Source organism: Jaculus jaculus, chromosome 9, assembly GCF_020740685.1.
Source record: "Jaculus jaculus isolate mJacJac1 chromosome 9, mJacJac1.mat.Y.cur, whole genome shotgun sequence".
Lineage (NCBI taxonomy): Eukaryota > Metazoa > Chordata > Mammalia > Rodentia > Dipodidae > Jaculus > Jaculus jaculus.
The window spans coordinates 113066542-113084241 of NC_059110.1; the positions used below are offsets into that span (position 1 = coordinate 113066542).

The 17700-nt window shown below is 41.7% G+C and overlaps 3 protein-coding genes across 3 annotated transcripts; all 3 read right to left on the bottom strand.

Annotated features, from left to right (window-relative positions):
• LOC123453205 (keratin-associated protein 2-1-like) lies at window positions 1–393 on the bottom strand. Its single transcript, XM_004655417.2, has one exon. It carries the CDS (start codon window positions 391–393, stop codon window positions 1–3), a length of 393 nt encoding a protein of 130 aa, XP_004655474.2.
• Window positions 394–4159: 3766 nt separating this feature from the next.
• Window positions 4160–4552, bottom strand: LOC101601612 (keratin-associated protein 2-1-like). Its single transcript, XM_004655418.2, has one exon. It carries the CDS (start codon window positions 4550–4552, stop codon window positions 4160–4162), a length of 393 nt encoding a protein of 130 aa, XP_004655475.2.
• Window positions 4553–12948: 8396 nt separating this feature from the next.
• LOC123463353 (keratin-associated protein 2-1-like) lies at window positions 12949–13341 on the bottom strand. Its single transcript, XM_045158107.1, has one exon. It carries the CDS (start codon window positions 13339–13341, stop codon window positions 12949–12951), a length of 393 nt encoding a protein of 130 aa, XP_045014042.1.
• Between the last annotated feature and the right edge of the window lie 4359 nt (window positions 13342–17700).

Consider the following 17700-nt stretch of genomic DNA (forward strand, 5'->3'; position numbering starts at 1 on the left):
TCAGCAGCAAGTGTTGCAGGGGGAGGACCTGCAGACGGTGCGGCAGGGAGCAGGCTGGCAGCAGGGTGGCCTGCAGCAGGGCGCCTGCACGGAGATGGGCTGGCAGCTGGTGGAGGTCCAGCAGCAGGGCCTGCACACCACGGCGGTGCAGGAGGAGGGGCAGCAGGTGATGGGGCGGCAGCAGCCCTGCTGCAGGCTGCAGGGGTCGCAGCAGACGGGGCGGCGGCAGGGCTCGCAGATGGGGCGCGTGCAGTGGGGCACGCAGGTGACGGGGCGGCATACCGTGGTCTGGCAGGACACCGGGCGGCAGCAGCAGGGGTCGCGGCAGCAGCAGGGCTGGCAGCAGCCTCCGCAGCTCTGGGAGGAGAAGGAGCCGCAGCAGGAGCCGGTCATGGTGGCGTCTGGGCTGTGGTGGGGTTGAGGAGTGGAGGGAAGCTGGGTGTTCTCAGGTGTGATGGCTTCCTCACCCTCTGGGCCCTATATATACCTGGCCAGGTGCTGATGACCTCAGGGCACAAGGTCATTTCCTTGTTTTCGTGTATTCCTTCTTTAATGATATTGACAAGTTAGTCAGTCCTCTGCACTCCTAAAATAAAAAGTGATTTGTTTTCCTTATGTAATGGGAATTCATTGTATTTTGCTATTTATGGTTCAAATATGAACTTAATAGCCCTAACTAAAAGCCTCCAATTATCTCCGTAATTTGATGATGCTTTTGCTGATGATGTTTTGAGAGCACCAAGTAGCTGACACACCTGTAGGACTGCTGACTCACAGGGGAAGTGAATTCACCAATCTGTAAGCATCCTTTTCTACCTCTATGCTTTCTAGACAAAACAAGTTGAAAATGTGATTATCAAGGTATTTTCAAAGTCATGACTTGCCTAAGAATAATAAATTTCCCATCTCTCTTTGGAACTCATATCATAGGCTTTTGTCTTACATCCAGGCATATTGGATTTTGGGGGTCTTATCTTTCCAAGCCAAGGTAAATTCTGTTGCTTATGATCTTCATTTAGTACAACTGAATTCTAACTGTGTTTCAAGCTTCATGCTTAACAAAACATGACTATTAGTTATTCTTTTTTGTTATTTATTTATTTATTTGAGAGCGAAAGAGAGACAGAATGGGCATGCCAAGGCCTCCAACCACTGCAAACAAACTCCAGAAGCAAATGCCATCTTGTGCATCTGACTTACATGGGTCCTGGGGAATCAAACCCAGGTCCTTAGGCTTCACAGGCAAGCACTTTAAACACTAAGCAATCTCTCCAGCCCTAATTTATTCTTTATAATAAATTAATAGAGGTTAGTATCATTGTATCTCTCCTTTTACCTGTCCCAGACAAGGTAAGTGACTTGCCCAATGTCATACACACAGCAAGGGTTAGAGCCAATACTAATTCCAATGTTGCATATGAGCCTAAAGAACTGGAAAACGAATAGTGAGGACCATATTCCCAGGCATTAAGTAATATCTACTTTATCCAGGAATTTTAATCTTGGACTTACTTTGTAAACAATTGTTATTTGTGACATAGATATCTTGCAGAGTCACCTGAAGGGACTCTATCTCTACCAATATCCTCAGGAATTCAAAGAATTGTATCCACATAGTTTCATAATTCTGAGCGTTCTAAAACATGCCCCAAGAGCATACTATTCCAACTGGGCATAATTTAGTAGTCATGGGACACTTCGAACAAAGCTACCAATATTGTGAGGAAGTCAGATAACCTGAGGCCATCCACGTCCAGGGTGCTGTCACCCCATGTCACAAAATATTTGGTAGTGGTCCCAGAGGAAAGTAGCCTCAGGTGTCCTTTTGGACATATCTACTCTCTCTCTAGCACCTCCTTGGGTACTAGGCTTTATGAAGTTTGCTAGGACTTTCAGAACCAACTGTGAGGGTCAACTGTTTCAAACTACGAGGCTTTGTGGGAAAATTATGTCACTGTATTGTGTCCCGTGTCTCTTGATTTGTTTGTGCCTGACCTTTCATTGCAATGTGTTCTCTTCCAGTCCTGTGGTAGAAGATTCAAATTTACCCCCCTTTTATTATGTTATTTGTGTTGTCCCTTATAGGATCATCCAGAGCGATAGCAGCCACTGTGGTTGCCCGGGTCATGGGATTACCATGGAAACCAACAAGACCCATTCCTAATGTTGAGTTTGGGAGAAAAGAAAGAATTGTCCACCTGAGAAAACATTGTAAGATAAGAAAACTGTAGAACTCTAAGAAATAAAATTCTGAGAAGTGGAAAGCAGACATATAAGAACCTTTTAAAAATGATGACCCAAGATATGTAGGAAAAAATATGTAGGAAAAAAATAGGCCTGGGAAAGTAGCTCACTAGTAGAGTCCTGGCTTAACGCACAGAAGTTGGAATGGTAAACTTTCAATCCAATGATAAACAATCAGACCTTTTTTAATGAGAAAACTCTATGGTATAGATACTTAAAACATAAAACTGCAATGATTGATATCGAATTTCTAACCAATGAGTAGCCTCTATATAATGTCTCTTGTTGAGAAACTTGTACCATAAGGTGCCTTATTGTGTTATGACAAGAATGCATGAGTCAAAAATGAGGAGAGCTGGGCTGGGGGTGGTGGTGATGATGTCGTCTTTCTCTTTTCTGACCCCCTGATTCTTATTATCGAACAAATGATTTTTACTGTATTCTATGTGCTAAATATTGTGTGGATGAGTAGGAATTCAGAGTTGGACAAAATTGATCAAAACTCCCTCCCCTCACAAAGCTTCTCTTCAAGAAGCCATAGATAAGACTAAACACACAGCCAGCACATTTAAAAGATTCAGCTTGATGAGATGCCAAGAACTCAAAAATTATTTCTCATGAAAACTACAGTGGTTAGTCTTTATGGCTAACATGAAAGAATTGATATTATCAGTATCCTAAGCACTCTCAAGTCGTTTCCACGATAAAATGTAAGAGGAGTTCATAATGAGGATGGTTCCAACCAAGGCTGCATTTCTCCCTGTCTCCTTAGCACCAGTGGCTCCATTGCAAGCTATGGTGGCCCTGCTGGGAGCCACAGAGCAGACTCAAAGGCAGTCAGTAGTAAAGAGATTTCAGGAACCACTTGATGCCAATCTCTCTGTAGCTTCCTATGTTGGGAAGCAAATAGAATTATAACTTGGGCTTTCTTCTTATCATGTATGTTGACCATCTATAAGTTAAGTTCGTAGTCAGACCTGCCTCATAGATTTCCTCCCATCACCACAAAATAAGTGGCTTCAAGGCCCATCTCATGAAAAAAACATACGAGTTATTTATTTGACTTGCTCTTTTTGTGGTTTTTCAAGGTAAGGTCTCACTCTGGCCCAGGCTGACCTGGAATTCATTATGTAGTCTCAGGTTGGCCTCAAACTCATGGCTATCCTCCTACCTCTGCCTCCCGAGTGCTGGGATTAAAGGTGTGTGCCACCATGTCTGGCTCTGAATTGCTTTTAAAATTACAGACCTTGCATCTGAACTGCTCTTCTGTCAAAGATGAAAATATGGCCCTGAGCGACTTTGACCCTTGCTTCTTATTCTGAACACCAAAATTTATTCTTCCAATGAGCTTCTTGAGATTAAGAAATCATAAAAAAGACATATTTTGCTTTTCAACAAATAAAGTTTTATTTATTTAATTTTTACCATGAAAGAAAAACCACAGTATAGAAATAACATTTTGGGGAAAAGAAGTCCCACACAAGAACATTGAAATAGAAAAACTATGGGTCAATGTGATGAAGCTTCATTCAAGATGACCTTTGATTTTTTTTTTTTTTTTTTTTTTGAGGTAGGGTCTTAGTCTACCTAGCCCAGGCTGACCTGGAATTCACTATGTAGTCTTGGGATGGCCTTGAACTCATGGCAATCTTCCTACCTCTGCCTTCTTAGTGCTGAAATGAAAGGTGTACACCACCATGCCCAGCACATATTTTTAAAATCAGTAATTCAATGACCAAGTGCTTGAATTTTTTTCCAAAGATTGTCAGACTGCGTCTATGTGGAGTATTTGATAGGCAGTTCCTACTGAGTTAGTTATTGAAGAATAAATGGGTTGCAAAGTGGTCATCTCTCATCTGCTCCGGCAAGAGTAGGAAGAGTTCTGCTCCCCTGGAAAAGCTGTGTTTCGGGTGACTCAGCAGCATGTGTTGCAGGGGGAGGACCTGCAGATGGTGCGGCAGGGAGCAGGCTGGCAGCAGGGTGGCCTGCAGCAGGGCGCCTGCACGGAGATGGGCTGGCAGCTGGTGGAGGTCCAGCAGCAGGGCCTGCACACCACGGCGGTGCAGGAGGAGGGGCAGCAGGTGATGGGGCGGCAGCAGCCCTGCTGCAGGCTGCAGGGGTCGCAGCAGACGGGGCGGCGGCAGGGCTCGCAGATGGGGCGCGTGCAGTGGGGCACGCAGGTGACGGGGCGGCACACCGTGGTCTGGCAGGACACCGGGCGGCAGCAGCAGGGGTCGCGGCAGCAGCAGGGCTGGCAGCAGCCTCCGCAGCTCTGGGAGGAGAAGGAGCCGCAGCAGGAGCCGGTCATGGTGGCGTCTGGGCTGTGGTGGGGTTGAGGAGTGGAGGGAAGTTGGGTGTTCTCAGGTGTGATGGCTTCCTCACCCTCTGGGCCCTATATATACCTGGTCATGTGCTGATGGCCCCCAGGACCCAAGGTCATTTCCTGGAGTTGTGGTAGCCCAGTGGAATTAGAACCCTAGGTTCAGTTGCTAGCCAAGAATTCCAGCATCAAGAAGGATGCTTTGCTTCCCACCTGTCTGCTCTCTCCCTTGAAATGAATACCTGAGGGTTTACATCATCAGAAAAAAATGGCTCCTCTGTCAGCCAATCCTCCCGGGCCTGCTCGTGTGACAGGTTGAAAGTCTGAAGGACACAGGCGTGTCACCACTACACTTTCCTCTTATTCACAGTCCCTGATGAGGTGTGAGGCTGACAAGTATATGAGTCAAGGTCCTGGTTTCTCGTTGGCGCCCAGACAAAGCAGCAATTCCTGTAAAGCCAGTATGGATCATAGAAGTAGACATGTATGTGTTCCGCTGTGAAAAGATGGAGCAGGACTTGTATCTTACAATGTTTTAATTATTTATTTGCAAGGAGAGTCAGATAAAGGGTGAGGGATGGAGGAAGGGAGGAACAGAGAGAACAAGTGGAGGGTCGAGCATCTCCAACCACTGCAAGGGAGCTCTAGATGCACGCGCCACTTTGAGCATCTGGCTTTATGTGGGTACTGGGGAATTGAATCCAGGTCATTAGGTATTGCAGGCAAGCTTCTTAACTGCTGAGCCATCTCTCCAGCTCTCTATTGTATTTTTTTCAAATTTTATTGTAGTATAACAGGTTATACTCTTATATCTGCTCACCCCAGCTCTCGTTACCCTGGGGGCCCTCCTCAGCGGGGTTATGGTTTTCACTGTGGGGTTATGAAGGCCTCAGTCAGTACCTATGAGGTTCGGGGGGGGGAGGAGGAACCATGCCTCAAGATATTCCTACCCAGTGTGTGGCTCTCACATTCTGTCAGCCCCCTCTTCCACAGTGTTCCTGAGCCATGGCAGGCCTGTTGGGAGTCTTGATTTTGTGTTGAATTCTTTAGTGATCATTTTTTCAGACAGAATAAAATTCAATAAAGCACTTGAAAGGGAAAATTCTCTTCACGGGAGAATAAGATGAAACTAAGTGATAATTTTATTTATGCTGCACTTATTTAGACTTTTTTGTTTTTGTGCATGTACATATGTGTGCATGTGTGGGATGTGTGTAGGAGCACACGCATGCCACCGTGAGCATGTGGAGGTCAGAGGACAACCTCCAGGTGTTTCTCCTCTCCTTCTACCTTTCTTTTTACATAGAGTCTTTCTTTCCACTGCTGCTTACAAGCTTCCAGACTCTTCTGATTCCACCTCCCATTGCAATAAGAGCATAGATATTATAGATGTGTGAGCCACTTTGCATCCATGGGTATGGAGAAGGATTGAACTCAAGCCTACAGGCTTGCAAGAAAGTTCTTTTAACTTCTGAGCCATATCTCCATCCCATACTGTTTCTTTAAATGAATTTCTGTGATTGTATTGGGCAGCCAATCAAATCAGCACATTTCTTGCTTTCTAGGTATGGCATAGAACTGTGTATTAAATTCTTCAAAACCCACTGAATATTTGATAATAAATATTTATCTTTTTGTAGTAGGCACTGTGATTTGTTGGCTAAAAATTTTGATGGCTGACATTTGAGGTATGGTTATAAAAATGTATGAAGAGGATGAAATGAGCTGATGAGTGATAGGATAGCCTTGTGTTTTATAGCCACAGCTAAAAATTGAGGATCTGGGAAATAAATGTAGAGTGGGAAATGTGGAGTTAGAAGTGCATTCCTCATGGGTTGTTGATCAGTTTCAAGCCAATTTTGTCTCTGAGGTGCTTTCCCTTGTTTATTACTCATGCACTCTTTCATCAGTCATAACCCTATGCTTCAGGCCTTTAGGTTTATGACCCACCATAGTTAATCACATTATTTTGGAAGACACGATTAGTGAAATGTTTTCACCAAAGTCATACAAATAAATGCATGACAGTTATACTCCTTCAAGTATAAGGACTGAAGAAAGACTATTAGTTTGTTTTTTTTTTTAACCAACTCCGAGCCACTCAAAACAGTCAACATGTAGCAACAGTTATTGAAAATGCCATTTCATTTAGTGAAATAAAATAAGAATTTGCTTAACTTCCAGTTGGGCCTACTGTTCATTAGCTTATATGCGTACAGAGACACAGATGTCAAGGATGGAGGTGTGTTTGTCAGTCTGCTTCTGTTAAGTAATAGAAGGACACAGCACCAGGGCTTCTGTCATCTTGTTATCTAAATTGTAGATGCTCAGAAGCTTTGCTTGTCAAAGTTACACAGTGTAAGAATGGCATCTCATTCTTTCCTGGACAGGATCTAAGTCACTTGACATGGAGAGACAGTGTCATCAGTATCAAACCCAAAGTTTCAGAGAGGAGATTTGCAGATACGACATTGCTTTATCGCCTTTAAAATATTATTTATTTATTTGCAAGCAGAGAGAGATAGAGAGGAGAGAGAGCACGAGAAAGAGTATGGCCATTGTCTTAAACATACCATTTCCAGTCTATTTCGCAGCTTGGTCCTGATGTTGATTCTTTTTTCAAATTGCCACGTTTGGCATGCCCAAGCACCACTGCATGGGATGTTACCCCAACTCCAGCATCCCATCAAATTCTATGATGACTTTTGTCTTTTCCATGCTTCCCTGCTGTGCAGGCTCCTTCCCTGCTGGACATAAGAGATCTGAACTTGCCGGACAAAGGGCATGCAACTGGACTTCATGACATGGCCATTTTTTAGTCATACTGGTCCATTTTCACACATTCTGCAATAGCATAATCACCACTGGGAATAAATAAATATTAGTTACAATGATAATTAACTGTGATATTTTTGTGGTTGGATTGAAAAGGAATGCAAGCTCTTTTTTGGGGGGGAGGGCACAGTGAGCCATGACCTCATTTTTATGGTTTAAGAGTTCTGTTTTGTTAGTAACTAGTTGTTGCTAGGTGCCAGAAAATGCCTAAAATTCTGAAAACAGAGTATTCATTCTGTGGAGGATTCATTCTTAGAAATAATATTTAAAATATCTAATCTGGAGTCAGAAATTAGCATGAGGAGAATTGAGGAGGAAGGGCAGAATGATAATGGGGAAGATGAGAAAGATTTAAATCCTTCACCAACTAGTTAACAGTTGTATTAGAACAAATGACTTATGTCTCCTAAGGCCAGTTTCCCTGAGTGTAAAATAGGGAGTATCTCTTGTGCATGGTCATCTTCATGAGTTGGTTTATTCTAAAAAATCTACACAAACATTCAAGACCGAGAGATTTATAATTAATTTGAAAGCAAAAAGATTTCAATCATAAAAGAAAACAATGATGAGGGAAATGGTGGGATTTGTGAATTTATTTCCATAATTAAGAAATATATATTAAAGTTCTCATTGTATAGATTCTTTACTTCCTTAGTTAGGTTTATTCCAAGGTATTTTATTTTTTTTGATGCAATTGTGAATGGGAGTGATTCTCTGATTTCATCCTCTGTGTGTTTGTTGTTAGCATATATGAAGGCTACTGATTTCTGTGTATTTATTTTGTATCCTGCTACATTGCTGTAGGTTTTGATTAGCTCTAACAGCTTGCTAGTAGAGTCTTTAGGGTCCTTTATGTATAGAATCATGTCATCTGCAAATAGTGATAACTTGATTTCTTCCTTTCCAATTTGTATCCCTTTTATGTGTGTCTCTTGCCTTATTGCTATGGCTAATACTTCCAAAACTATATTAAATAGAAGTGGAGACAGTGGACACCCTTGTCTTGTTCCTGATTTTAGTGGAAAAGCTTCCAGTTTTTCCCCATTTACTAATATGTTGGCTGTAGGCTTGTCATAAATAGCCTTTATTATATTGAGATATGTTCCTTCTATTCCCAGTCTCTGTAGGACTTTTATCATGAAGGGATGTTGGATTTTGTCAAATGCTTTCTCTGCATCTAATGAGATGATCATGTGATTTTTGTCCTTCAACCCATTTATGTAATGTATTACATTTATAGATTTGCGTACGTTGAACCATCCCTGCATCTCTGGGATAAAGCCTACTTGGTCAGGGTGAATGATCTTTTTGATATACTCTTGTATTCTGTTTGCCAATATTTTGTTGAGAATTTTTGCATCTATGTTCATGAGGGAGATTGGTCTGTAATTTTCTTTTTTTGTTCTATCTTTGCCTGGTTTTGGTATCAGGGTGATGCTGGCCTCATAGAAGGAGTTTGGTAGGATTCCTTCTTTTTCTATTTCCTGGAAAAGCTTAAGAAGCAATGGTGTTAGCTCTTCCTTAAAAGTCTGGTAAAATTCAGCAGTGAATCCATCCGGGCCTGGGCTTTTTTTAGTTGGGAGATTATTGATAACTGCTCGGATCTCCATGTTTGTTATAGGTCTATTTAAGTGATTAATCTCATTTTGATTTAATTTAGGTAGGTCATATAGATCAAGGAAATCATCCATTTCTTTCAGATTTTCATACTTTGTGGAGTATATGCTTTTATAGTATGTCCCTATAATTTTTTGAATTTCTCTGGAATCTGTTGTGATGTTACCTTGTTCATCTCTGATTTTATTAATTTGTGTCTCAAGCGAGAAATTGCAGAAGACACTAGAAAGTGGAGAAACATCCCTTGTTCCTGGCTTGGAAGAATCAATATCATGAAAATGGCAATCTTACCTAAAGCAATCTACACATTTAATGCAATCCCTATCAAAATTCCAAAGGCTTTCTTCATGGAAATAGAAAAAACAATCCAAAAATTCATTTGGAATCATAAAAAACCTCGAATATCTAAAATAATACTGAGCAACAAAAAAGAGGCTGGTGGTATCACCATACCTGATTTTAACCTATACTACAGAGCCATAGTAACAAAAACAGCATGGTACTGGCACAAAAACAGACATGTAGATCAGTGGAACAGAATAGAGGACCCAGATGTAAGCCCAAGTAGCTATAGCCACCTGATATTCGATAAAAATGCCAAAAATACTCATTGGAGAAGAGACAGCCTCTTCAGCAAATGGTGTTTTGAAAACTGGATAAATATCTGCAGAAGGATGAAAATAGATTCTTCTCTCTCGCCATGCACAAGAATTAAGTCCAAATGGATTAAAGACCTTAACATCAGACTGGAAACTTTGAAACTGCTAGAGGAAAAAGTAGGGGAAACCCTCCAACATATTGGTCTTGGCAAAGACTTTCTAAATACAACCCCAATTGCTCAGGCAATAAAACCACAGATTAACCACTGGGACCTAATGAAATTACAAAGATTTTGCACCGCAAAGGACACAGTGAAAAAAGCAAAGAGGCAACCTACAGAATGGGAAAAAATCTTCGCCAGCTATATATCTGATAAAGGATTAATATCTAGGATATACAAAGAACTCAAAAAGTTAACTAATAAGGAATCAAACAGGCCAATCAAAAAATGGGCTAAGGAGCTAAATAGAGAGTTCTCAAAGGAAGAAATACGAATGGCATATAAGCACCTAAAAAAATGTTCTACGTCACTAGTCATCAGGGAAATGCAGATTAAAACTACATTGAGATTCCATCTCACTCCTGTCAGATTGGCCACCATCATGAAAACAAATGATCATAAATGTTGGCGGGGATGTGGAAAAAAAGGAACCCTTCTGCACTGCTGGTGGGAATGCAATCTGGTCCAGCCATTGTGGAAAACAGTGTGGAGGTTCCTAAAGCAGCTAGAGATTGATCTACCATATGACCCAGCTATAGCACTCCTAGGCATATATCCAAAGGACTCATCTCATTTCCTTAGAAGTACATGCTCAACCATGTTTATTGCTGCTCAATTTATAATAGCTGGGAAATGGAACCAGCCTAGATGTCCCTCAACAGATGAGTGGATAATGAAGATGTGGTACATTTATACAATGGAGTTCTACTCAGCGGTAAAGAAAAACGAAGTTATGAAATTTGCAGAAAAATGGATGGACCTGGAAAGTATTATACTAAGTGAGGTAACCCAGGCCCAGAAAGCCAAGCGCCACATGTTCTCCCTCATATGGGGATCCTAGCTACAGATGACTGGGCTTCTGTGTGAGAATGAAAATACTTAGTAGCAGAGGCCAGTAAGTTGAAAAGGAGACATAAAGGGTGGAGAAAGGAAGGGAGGAGGATACTTAATAGGTTGATATTGTATATATGTAATTACAATGATTGTAATGGGGAGGTAATATGATTGAGAATGGAATTTCAAACGGGAAAGTGTGGGGGTGGGGAGGGAGGGAATTACCATGGGATATATTTTATAATCATGGAAAATGTTAATAAAAATTAAAAAAAAAAAGAAATATATATTACATATTTTAGTAATATATGTAGATATATGATACGTTCATCTATCATCTATCTATCTTTCATCTATCTATAAAAATCTCTCTTAAATGGTTTAATATCTAAATGTCAGGGGAAACTAAATCATCTTTTTGGATTTGTTATTGCCTTCAGGTTTTAAATTTACTTGAATGGTACAGTGTAAAAAAAGACGTCCATACACACACACACACACACACACACACACACATATACAAAAACATATATATATATATATATATATATATATACACATACATACATGGATATGGATATGTATATTACACCCAGCTCTTTTTTCTTGATACTAAACTAACTCATAAATCATGTAGTCTATTTATATGGATTTAAAAATTATGATGTTTATTTAAAGTTAATTTAATTTTTTTAATTTATTTGAGAGACAGAGACACAAACAGAGAGAGGAAGGGTGGCAGTTAGGTTTGCATTGCTGGCAGAAAACACCTAATGAAGAGCAGCTTGTGGGAAACAAAAGGTTTATCTTGGCTTACAGACTTGAGGGGAAGCTCCATGATGGCCAGAGAAAACGATGGTATGAGCAGAGGGTGGACATCACCTCCTGGCCAACATCAGATGTACGACAGCCACAGGAGAGTGTGCCAAACACTGGCAAGAGGAAGCTGGCTATAACACCCATAAGCCCTCCCCCAACAATACACTTCCTTCAGGAGGCTTTAATTCCCAAATTGCCATCATTAGCTGGGAACCTAGCATTCAGAACACCTAAGTTTATGGGGGACACTTGAATTAAACCACCACAGGAGGCAGATAAAGAGAATGAATTCATCAGGGACTCTAACCGATGCAAACAAATTCCAGGTGCATGTACCACCTTGTGCATCTGGGCTTTACCTGGGCACTGGGGAATCGAACCTGAGTCCTTTGGCTTCGCAGACAATTGCCTTAAACATTGAGCCATCTCTCCAGCCCTAAAATTATGATAAGTCTTAAAGATTTTTTTCCTTTTGTACTTTAAAGATGTGACTCCTCTATGTTGATGTGTTTAATGATATCCCAGCAGATGCTATTTCCATCTTTTTACTGCATGTCCCTTTTCTTAACTTTGAGAGACTTCTTTATGACTCCTTCTGGTGGCTGTTCTTGTTGAGTAATGTCCCAGGACTTTTTACTAAGCCCTCATGAGCTCAAATTGAGCTTTCCTTTGAGATCCTGAAATTTTTGTTTGGTATGCCAGGAAAATTAATTTATTGTCAACAGTGAGCAACACATTGCAAGACAGTGGTTAAGAATTTGAACAGCCAAAAATTATTCAAGTTCCAGATGGGCTTGTGAACTCCATTTTTGGGACATGAAAATGATAAAAAAAAATGTACATTCTTGCTTAGCATCTACACCTCTGCTTCTAATCCTCTTCACCAAAGCCATGTTTACTTGATTTCCTAACCTATTGGACTGTAACTTGATTGACAGTGAGGAAATGGCATAAGCAAGCAGGACCTGGTAACTGAAGATCTCTGAATGACAGTCACTGCCAACGTGTGGGATTTCTGAGTAAGGATTTCTTCAGTTTAAACTTTGGATCCCTTGTGCAGGTACTAGAATCCTGTACATCTGCATATGCTAAGAAATATGCATTAATGAATGAGTCAGGGAGCAGAAGTGTTTGGTATGCCAGGAAAATTCATTTATTGTCAACAGTGAGAAACACATGGCAAAAGACAATGGTTAAGCATTTGAACCGCTAAAAATCATTCAAGTTCCAGATGGGCTTGTGAACTCCATTCTTGGGATGTGTGAAGGTTGATTTACCATTCACGATGATTTCTACTGACACAGATGCCTGGGAATTTGGCATAGAGGGGTGATGAAAATCTGCATATATCAGATTATCCCCAGATAAGTAAACTGAAGGAGGGATCTATTTTCTTTCAAACTGATCAAAAGTCCAATGAGGTATGTGTCAGTAAGTCCTTCTGAGGGATGCCAAGTGCTCAGCAGCACGTGTTGCAGGGGGAGGACCTGCAGATGGTGCGGCAGGGAGCAGGCTGGCAGCAGGGTGGCCTGCAGCAGGGCGCCTGCACGGAGATGGGCTGGCAGCTGGTGGAGGTCCAGCAGCAGGGCCTGCACACCACGGCGGTGCAGGAGGAGGGGCAGCAGGTGATGGGGCGGCAGCAGCCCTGCTGCAGGCTGCAGGGGTCGCAGCAGACGGGGCGGCGGCAGGGCTCGCAGATGGGGCGCGTGCAGTGGGGCACGCAGGTGACGGGGCGGCACACCGTGGTCTGGCAGGACACCGGGCGGCAGCAGCAGGGGTCGCGGCAGCAGCAGGGCTGGCAGCAGCCTCCGCAGCTCTGGGAGGAGAAGGAGCCGCAGCAGGAGCCGGTCATGGTGGCGTCTGGGCTGTGGTGGGGTTGAGGAGTGGAGGGAAGTTGGGTGTTCTCAGGTGTGATGGCTTCCTCAGAGTCGGGTCCCTTTATATACCTGGCCAGGTGCTGATGACCTCAGGGCACATGACATTCTTAGTAATATTCTTCATAAAATGAGGAGTTAGTATTGACAAATGGTATTTTTGGTCACCCCACACACATATCTATCAATATACATCACAAATATTCCTTCATTTTCTTTTGTGGTTTACTCTTACCAAACCTAAACATTGAATTCAATTGTGATGAATATGCCCTTGAAATATTTCTAACTCATCAAAGAGAAAAAGAATTTGTTTCTCATCCTTAGATAGTAGCTAATCACTCTCACCTAGGCCCAGACATCAGCATTCAGTTCCTTGTCTTCAAAGACTTTATGGTGCCACCCTAGCAGTGACTTATCTTATTAGCATGCATGCATTCATGACAGGCCAATAGCATCACTCCAGGCTGACCAATCATCAACTGCTTTCCAGAGATCTCCCATGGCATACCTTGAGGCAGGTCTGTGGTTTTTCATGTGACCCCTGAGATCCTACCCCACTGGTTTGGTCACTCTCTCCTTCTTTCCTCCTAGGTTGAGGTCATCTCAGTCACCTGGAATGCCCGCCTCGTCCTTACAACCCACGTTTAACTTCCACTTTGGCTGTAAAACCTGCTTCAAAGATCCATTGCAATTTTTTCTAATCTGTGGAATTTATTTGGAATTAGTCATCACATCTGTAAAATCAGGAAGGGGCTGTGGAGAATATGTATGTCATCCAGTCCCTCATTTAATGGCTGGGATTGTGAGGGTTTACTAAGGCCACACAGTGTGAGATCTGAGCTCCAGTTCCCTTCATTCATCATCAGGTAGCCTCTGCATTGAGGTCTAAGGTTATCAGGTCCAGTAAACCAGGATTTCATTAAAGTATATAGGATATTTCTTCTTCTTTTCAAATTTTTTATTTTTATTTTTTTAAAATTATTTATTTATTTATTTGAGAGCGACAGACACAGAGAGAAAGACAGAGAGAGGGAGAGAGAATGGGCGCGCCAGGGCTTCCAGCCTCTGCAAACGAACTCCAGACGCGTGCGCCCCCTTGTCCATCTGGCTAACGTGGGACCTGGGGAACTGAGCCTCGAATCAGGGTCCTTAGGCTTCACAGGCAAGCGCTTAACCGCTAAGCCATCTCTCCAGCCCTTGATCTACTTTTAATAGGAACCTGATCCTCCCCACTTTGGCCCACTGGATCCATATGAGACAGAACTCAAATGTGAGGAGGGAGGGAGAGGGTGCCAAGGCCTCCAGCCAACGCAAACAAATTCCAGATGCATGTACCCCTTGTACATCTAGCTTATGTGGGTTCTGAGGAATCAAACGGAGGCCCTTTGGCTTTGCAGGCAAGTGCCTTAACTGATAAACCATCTCTCCAGCCCTAAGTTAGCATTTATTTAGTACTTGATGTGGTTCAGGGGTTCTAATGGGCATTTTATATATGTGACCAGTGATCACAATCAATAGGTTGGGTATTATTATCTACATACTACAAAGGAGTAGTCTGTTTAGAGAGGTTATCCAATTTGGCCAAAGTCACATAGCTGTTTTTTGAGTCTAATTCCAAACTCAAACATGTGTGACTGGTTAACTTATGTTTTCACAAAGATGCTTCCAAATGAATGGGGTTATCCTACAATTTAATGTCAATAAGTTCACAGTATACTATCCATATAAGCTTAATTTTGTCTATGACCTTACACATTCATTAGTCTATGACCCCCACCATTATTAAAATTTAAAATATTACCAAACCTTGCATATATTTTTGGACATTACTCCATTGTTACTGTTTTTGTAGACAACTAACTGCAAACTAATTGGGATATTAAGCCAGTTTCTCATTGCTACCACAGTTGGATTAATTCTCTGTTTTTGTATAACAAACAGCTATAGACTCATCACATACCATGACAAGTGTCTATTTCTTGGTCACATGACTGTCAGTCAGTTTGTATGATTAAGGCTGGGCTTGGCCTCTAGGTATGGGTGAGTTTAGAACTTCTTTTTTGAGCTAGTATCACCATTTTGGAGGAAATAAAAACAGGATTCTTGGGTAAATTTTTAATTTTAGATGAAAAACAAACAATTTTTAGAATAATTATACATGAGTATAGATGGGACGTACTTACATTTAAAGCCTATTTGCTGTTGATCTGAAACAAAATTTAACAGGCTATCTTTTATGTTAACTGATGACCCTACTTCTGACAGCAGAGGCAACCATTGTCCTGTAGATAACCTTGTAAGTCTTTGCTTGCGTGGGGGAAGACACCTTTAGGAAGGAGAGACTGGTAGAGAGTTAATGTTAATGAAGAAACATCCAATTGTCTGAAATGGAGACTCGGTTATTCTAGTGACCTCTATCTGTGAATCTTTTCTCCTTTTTCTTGGTCAGCCAAGAGCTGCCATCAATTAAATAGGGACACTCTGACTTCTCCATCAAAAGCTCATATTGCCTGTCTCCTTAGTTTATATTGGATTGGGTATGCAAAAGACACACAAGAAAATGGAAAGAATATTAGCATTACAAAATAGATGTTTTTTTGTTTTTAGAATTTTATTTTTAATTATTATATTTATTAAAATAAAAACTATTAAAATTTATATAATCCCCTCCCATCATCTTCTCTTATCCATCCTTCCCATTGCCTTCCAATGAACCACCTCTTCTTTCCTACTATTCCCTCTTCTGCTTTGATGTCATTTTTGGAGGGGTTTTCCTCCAGCATCACTACAACCTGTTGACCAATGGGCCGAACATTACGTAAGTCTTTGTGCAGCCGCTGTGAGGTCCTGAAGACAGCGACCATTCTGTGTCTGATAGTGCTCCCAAGCACTCCTCCCCATCCTCTGGCTCTTACATGCTTTCTGTCACCTTTTCCACTATTGATGCAGAAAATTTGGGTTAATTTGAAGTGTTCCCAGATCCTTATCCCCTAAGTTTAGAGAGTGAAATCCACAGACCAGAGGATAAGGTTCAGAAAGATTCTATTATACCTTAAAGCTTTAGGAGGATGAGGAGCAGGGGGCTTAAGCCTCGAGCCAAAGAGAAGGGAGCAAAGTGGTGCTCTTGCCCAGGGGAGGCTGGGGGGCTTTGAGGAGTCTACATCGAGATTCAGTTCTTTATTTTTATGGAGAGTGGATATGTGAGGAAGACTAGGCTTGCAGGTATTTCTTCAAATAAATTTTATTTATTTATGTATGTATTTTGAGAGAGAGAGAGAGGCAGATAGAGAGAATGGCCACACCAGAGCTTCCAGCAACTGCACATGGACTCCAGATACATTCACCCCCCCCCCTTGTACCTCTGGCTTATGTGGGTACTGGGGAATCAAACCTGGGTCCTTAGGCCTCACAGGCAAATGCCTTAATCACTAAGCCATCTCTCCAGTCAAGCTTTTTCATGAGCCCCAAAGATACACTGGCTGGTTTAGCCAGTTTACTCCTGATGCTAAGAGTCTGGTCAGGAATTTTTGAATTATCTGGGAAAGTCGTAGAAGGACACCCTAAGTGGCAGGGATAAGGAAAGGCCAGATCCTTCTGACATTTCTGACCTGTGGTAAAGTGTAATGACCTAGATTTTCTCCTACAGGCCCAAGGAAAATTTCTGCACTTAGCCAAGAGAAAGCTATTCACTTTGGGGTCCATCACCCCTACGCTACCTACCAATGACTGTCTCCTATCACTATAGTCCCAGAGCCATTAGAAGGCATGACAGGGATGTCTCATTTAGTGCTGAACACTCAACTGTCACTTCTTCTCAGCAGAAAGTAGATATTTTCTTAATCAAATATTTCATTATAAATTATATTTTGTTGCTTAAAATAAGTACAAATTGGTCTGGAGTGGTTAAGACACATGCCTGCAAAGCCCAAGGACCCAGGTTTGATTTTCCAGGTCCCATGTAAGCCAGATGCACATGATGGCACATGAACGTGGAGTTTGTTTGCAGTGGCTAGAGGCCCTGGTGCACCCACTCTCACTCTTTGTCTCTCTCTCTCTCTCTCCTCTCTCTCCTTCTCTCTCTTCCTCGTGCTGTCTCTAAATAAATAATCACATAAAAATAAATCTTTAGAAAAAAACTAAAGAAAAAGAATAATAAAAATATAAGTGTAGATTACTCCAATGGTTAACAGGTGAAATTTTCTCTTGAGAAAGATATAATGGAAATACTTGCATAAATGACCTCTCTGACAAAAAAGATGCAGAAGGTTTGTATGCAAGTTTTAGACTAATGAATCTCTGAGTTACTAAAGAAAATAAAGTCACCAGATGAGAAA

What these genes read in the sequence shown, in the direction of transcription:
- LOC123453205 (XM_004655417.2), bottom strand. Translation starts at nt 393, where the DNA reads ATGACCGGCTCCTGCTGCGGCTCCTTCTCCTCCCAGAGCTGCGGAGGC.
- LOC101601612 (XM_004655418.2), bottom strand. Translation starts at nt 4,552, where the DNA reads ATGACCGGCTCCTGCTGCGGCTCCTTCTCCTCCCAGAGCTGCGGAGGC.
- LOC123463353 (XM_045158107.1), bottom strand. Translation starts at nt 13,341, where the DNA reads ATGACCGGCTCCTGCTGCGGCTCCTTCTCCTCCCAGAGCTGCGGAGGC.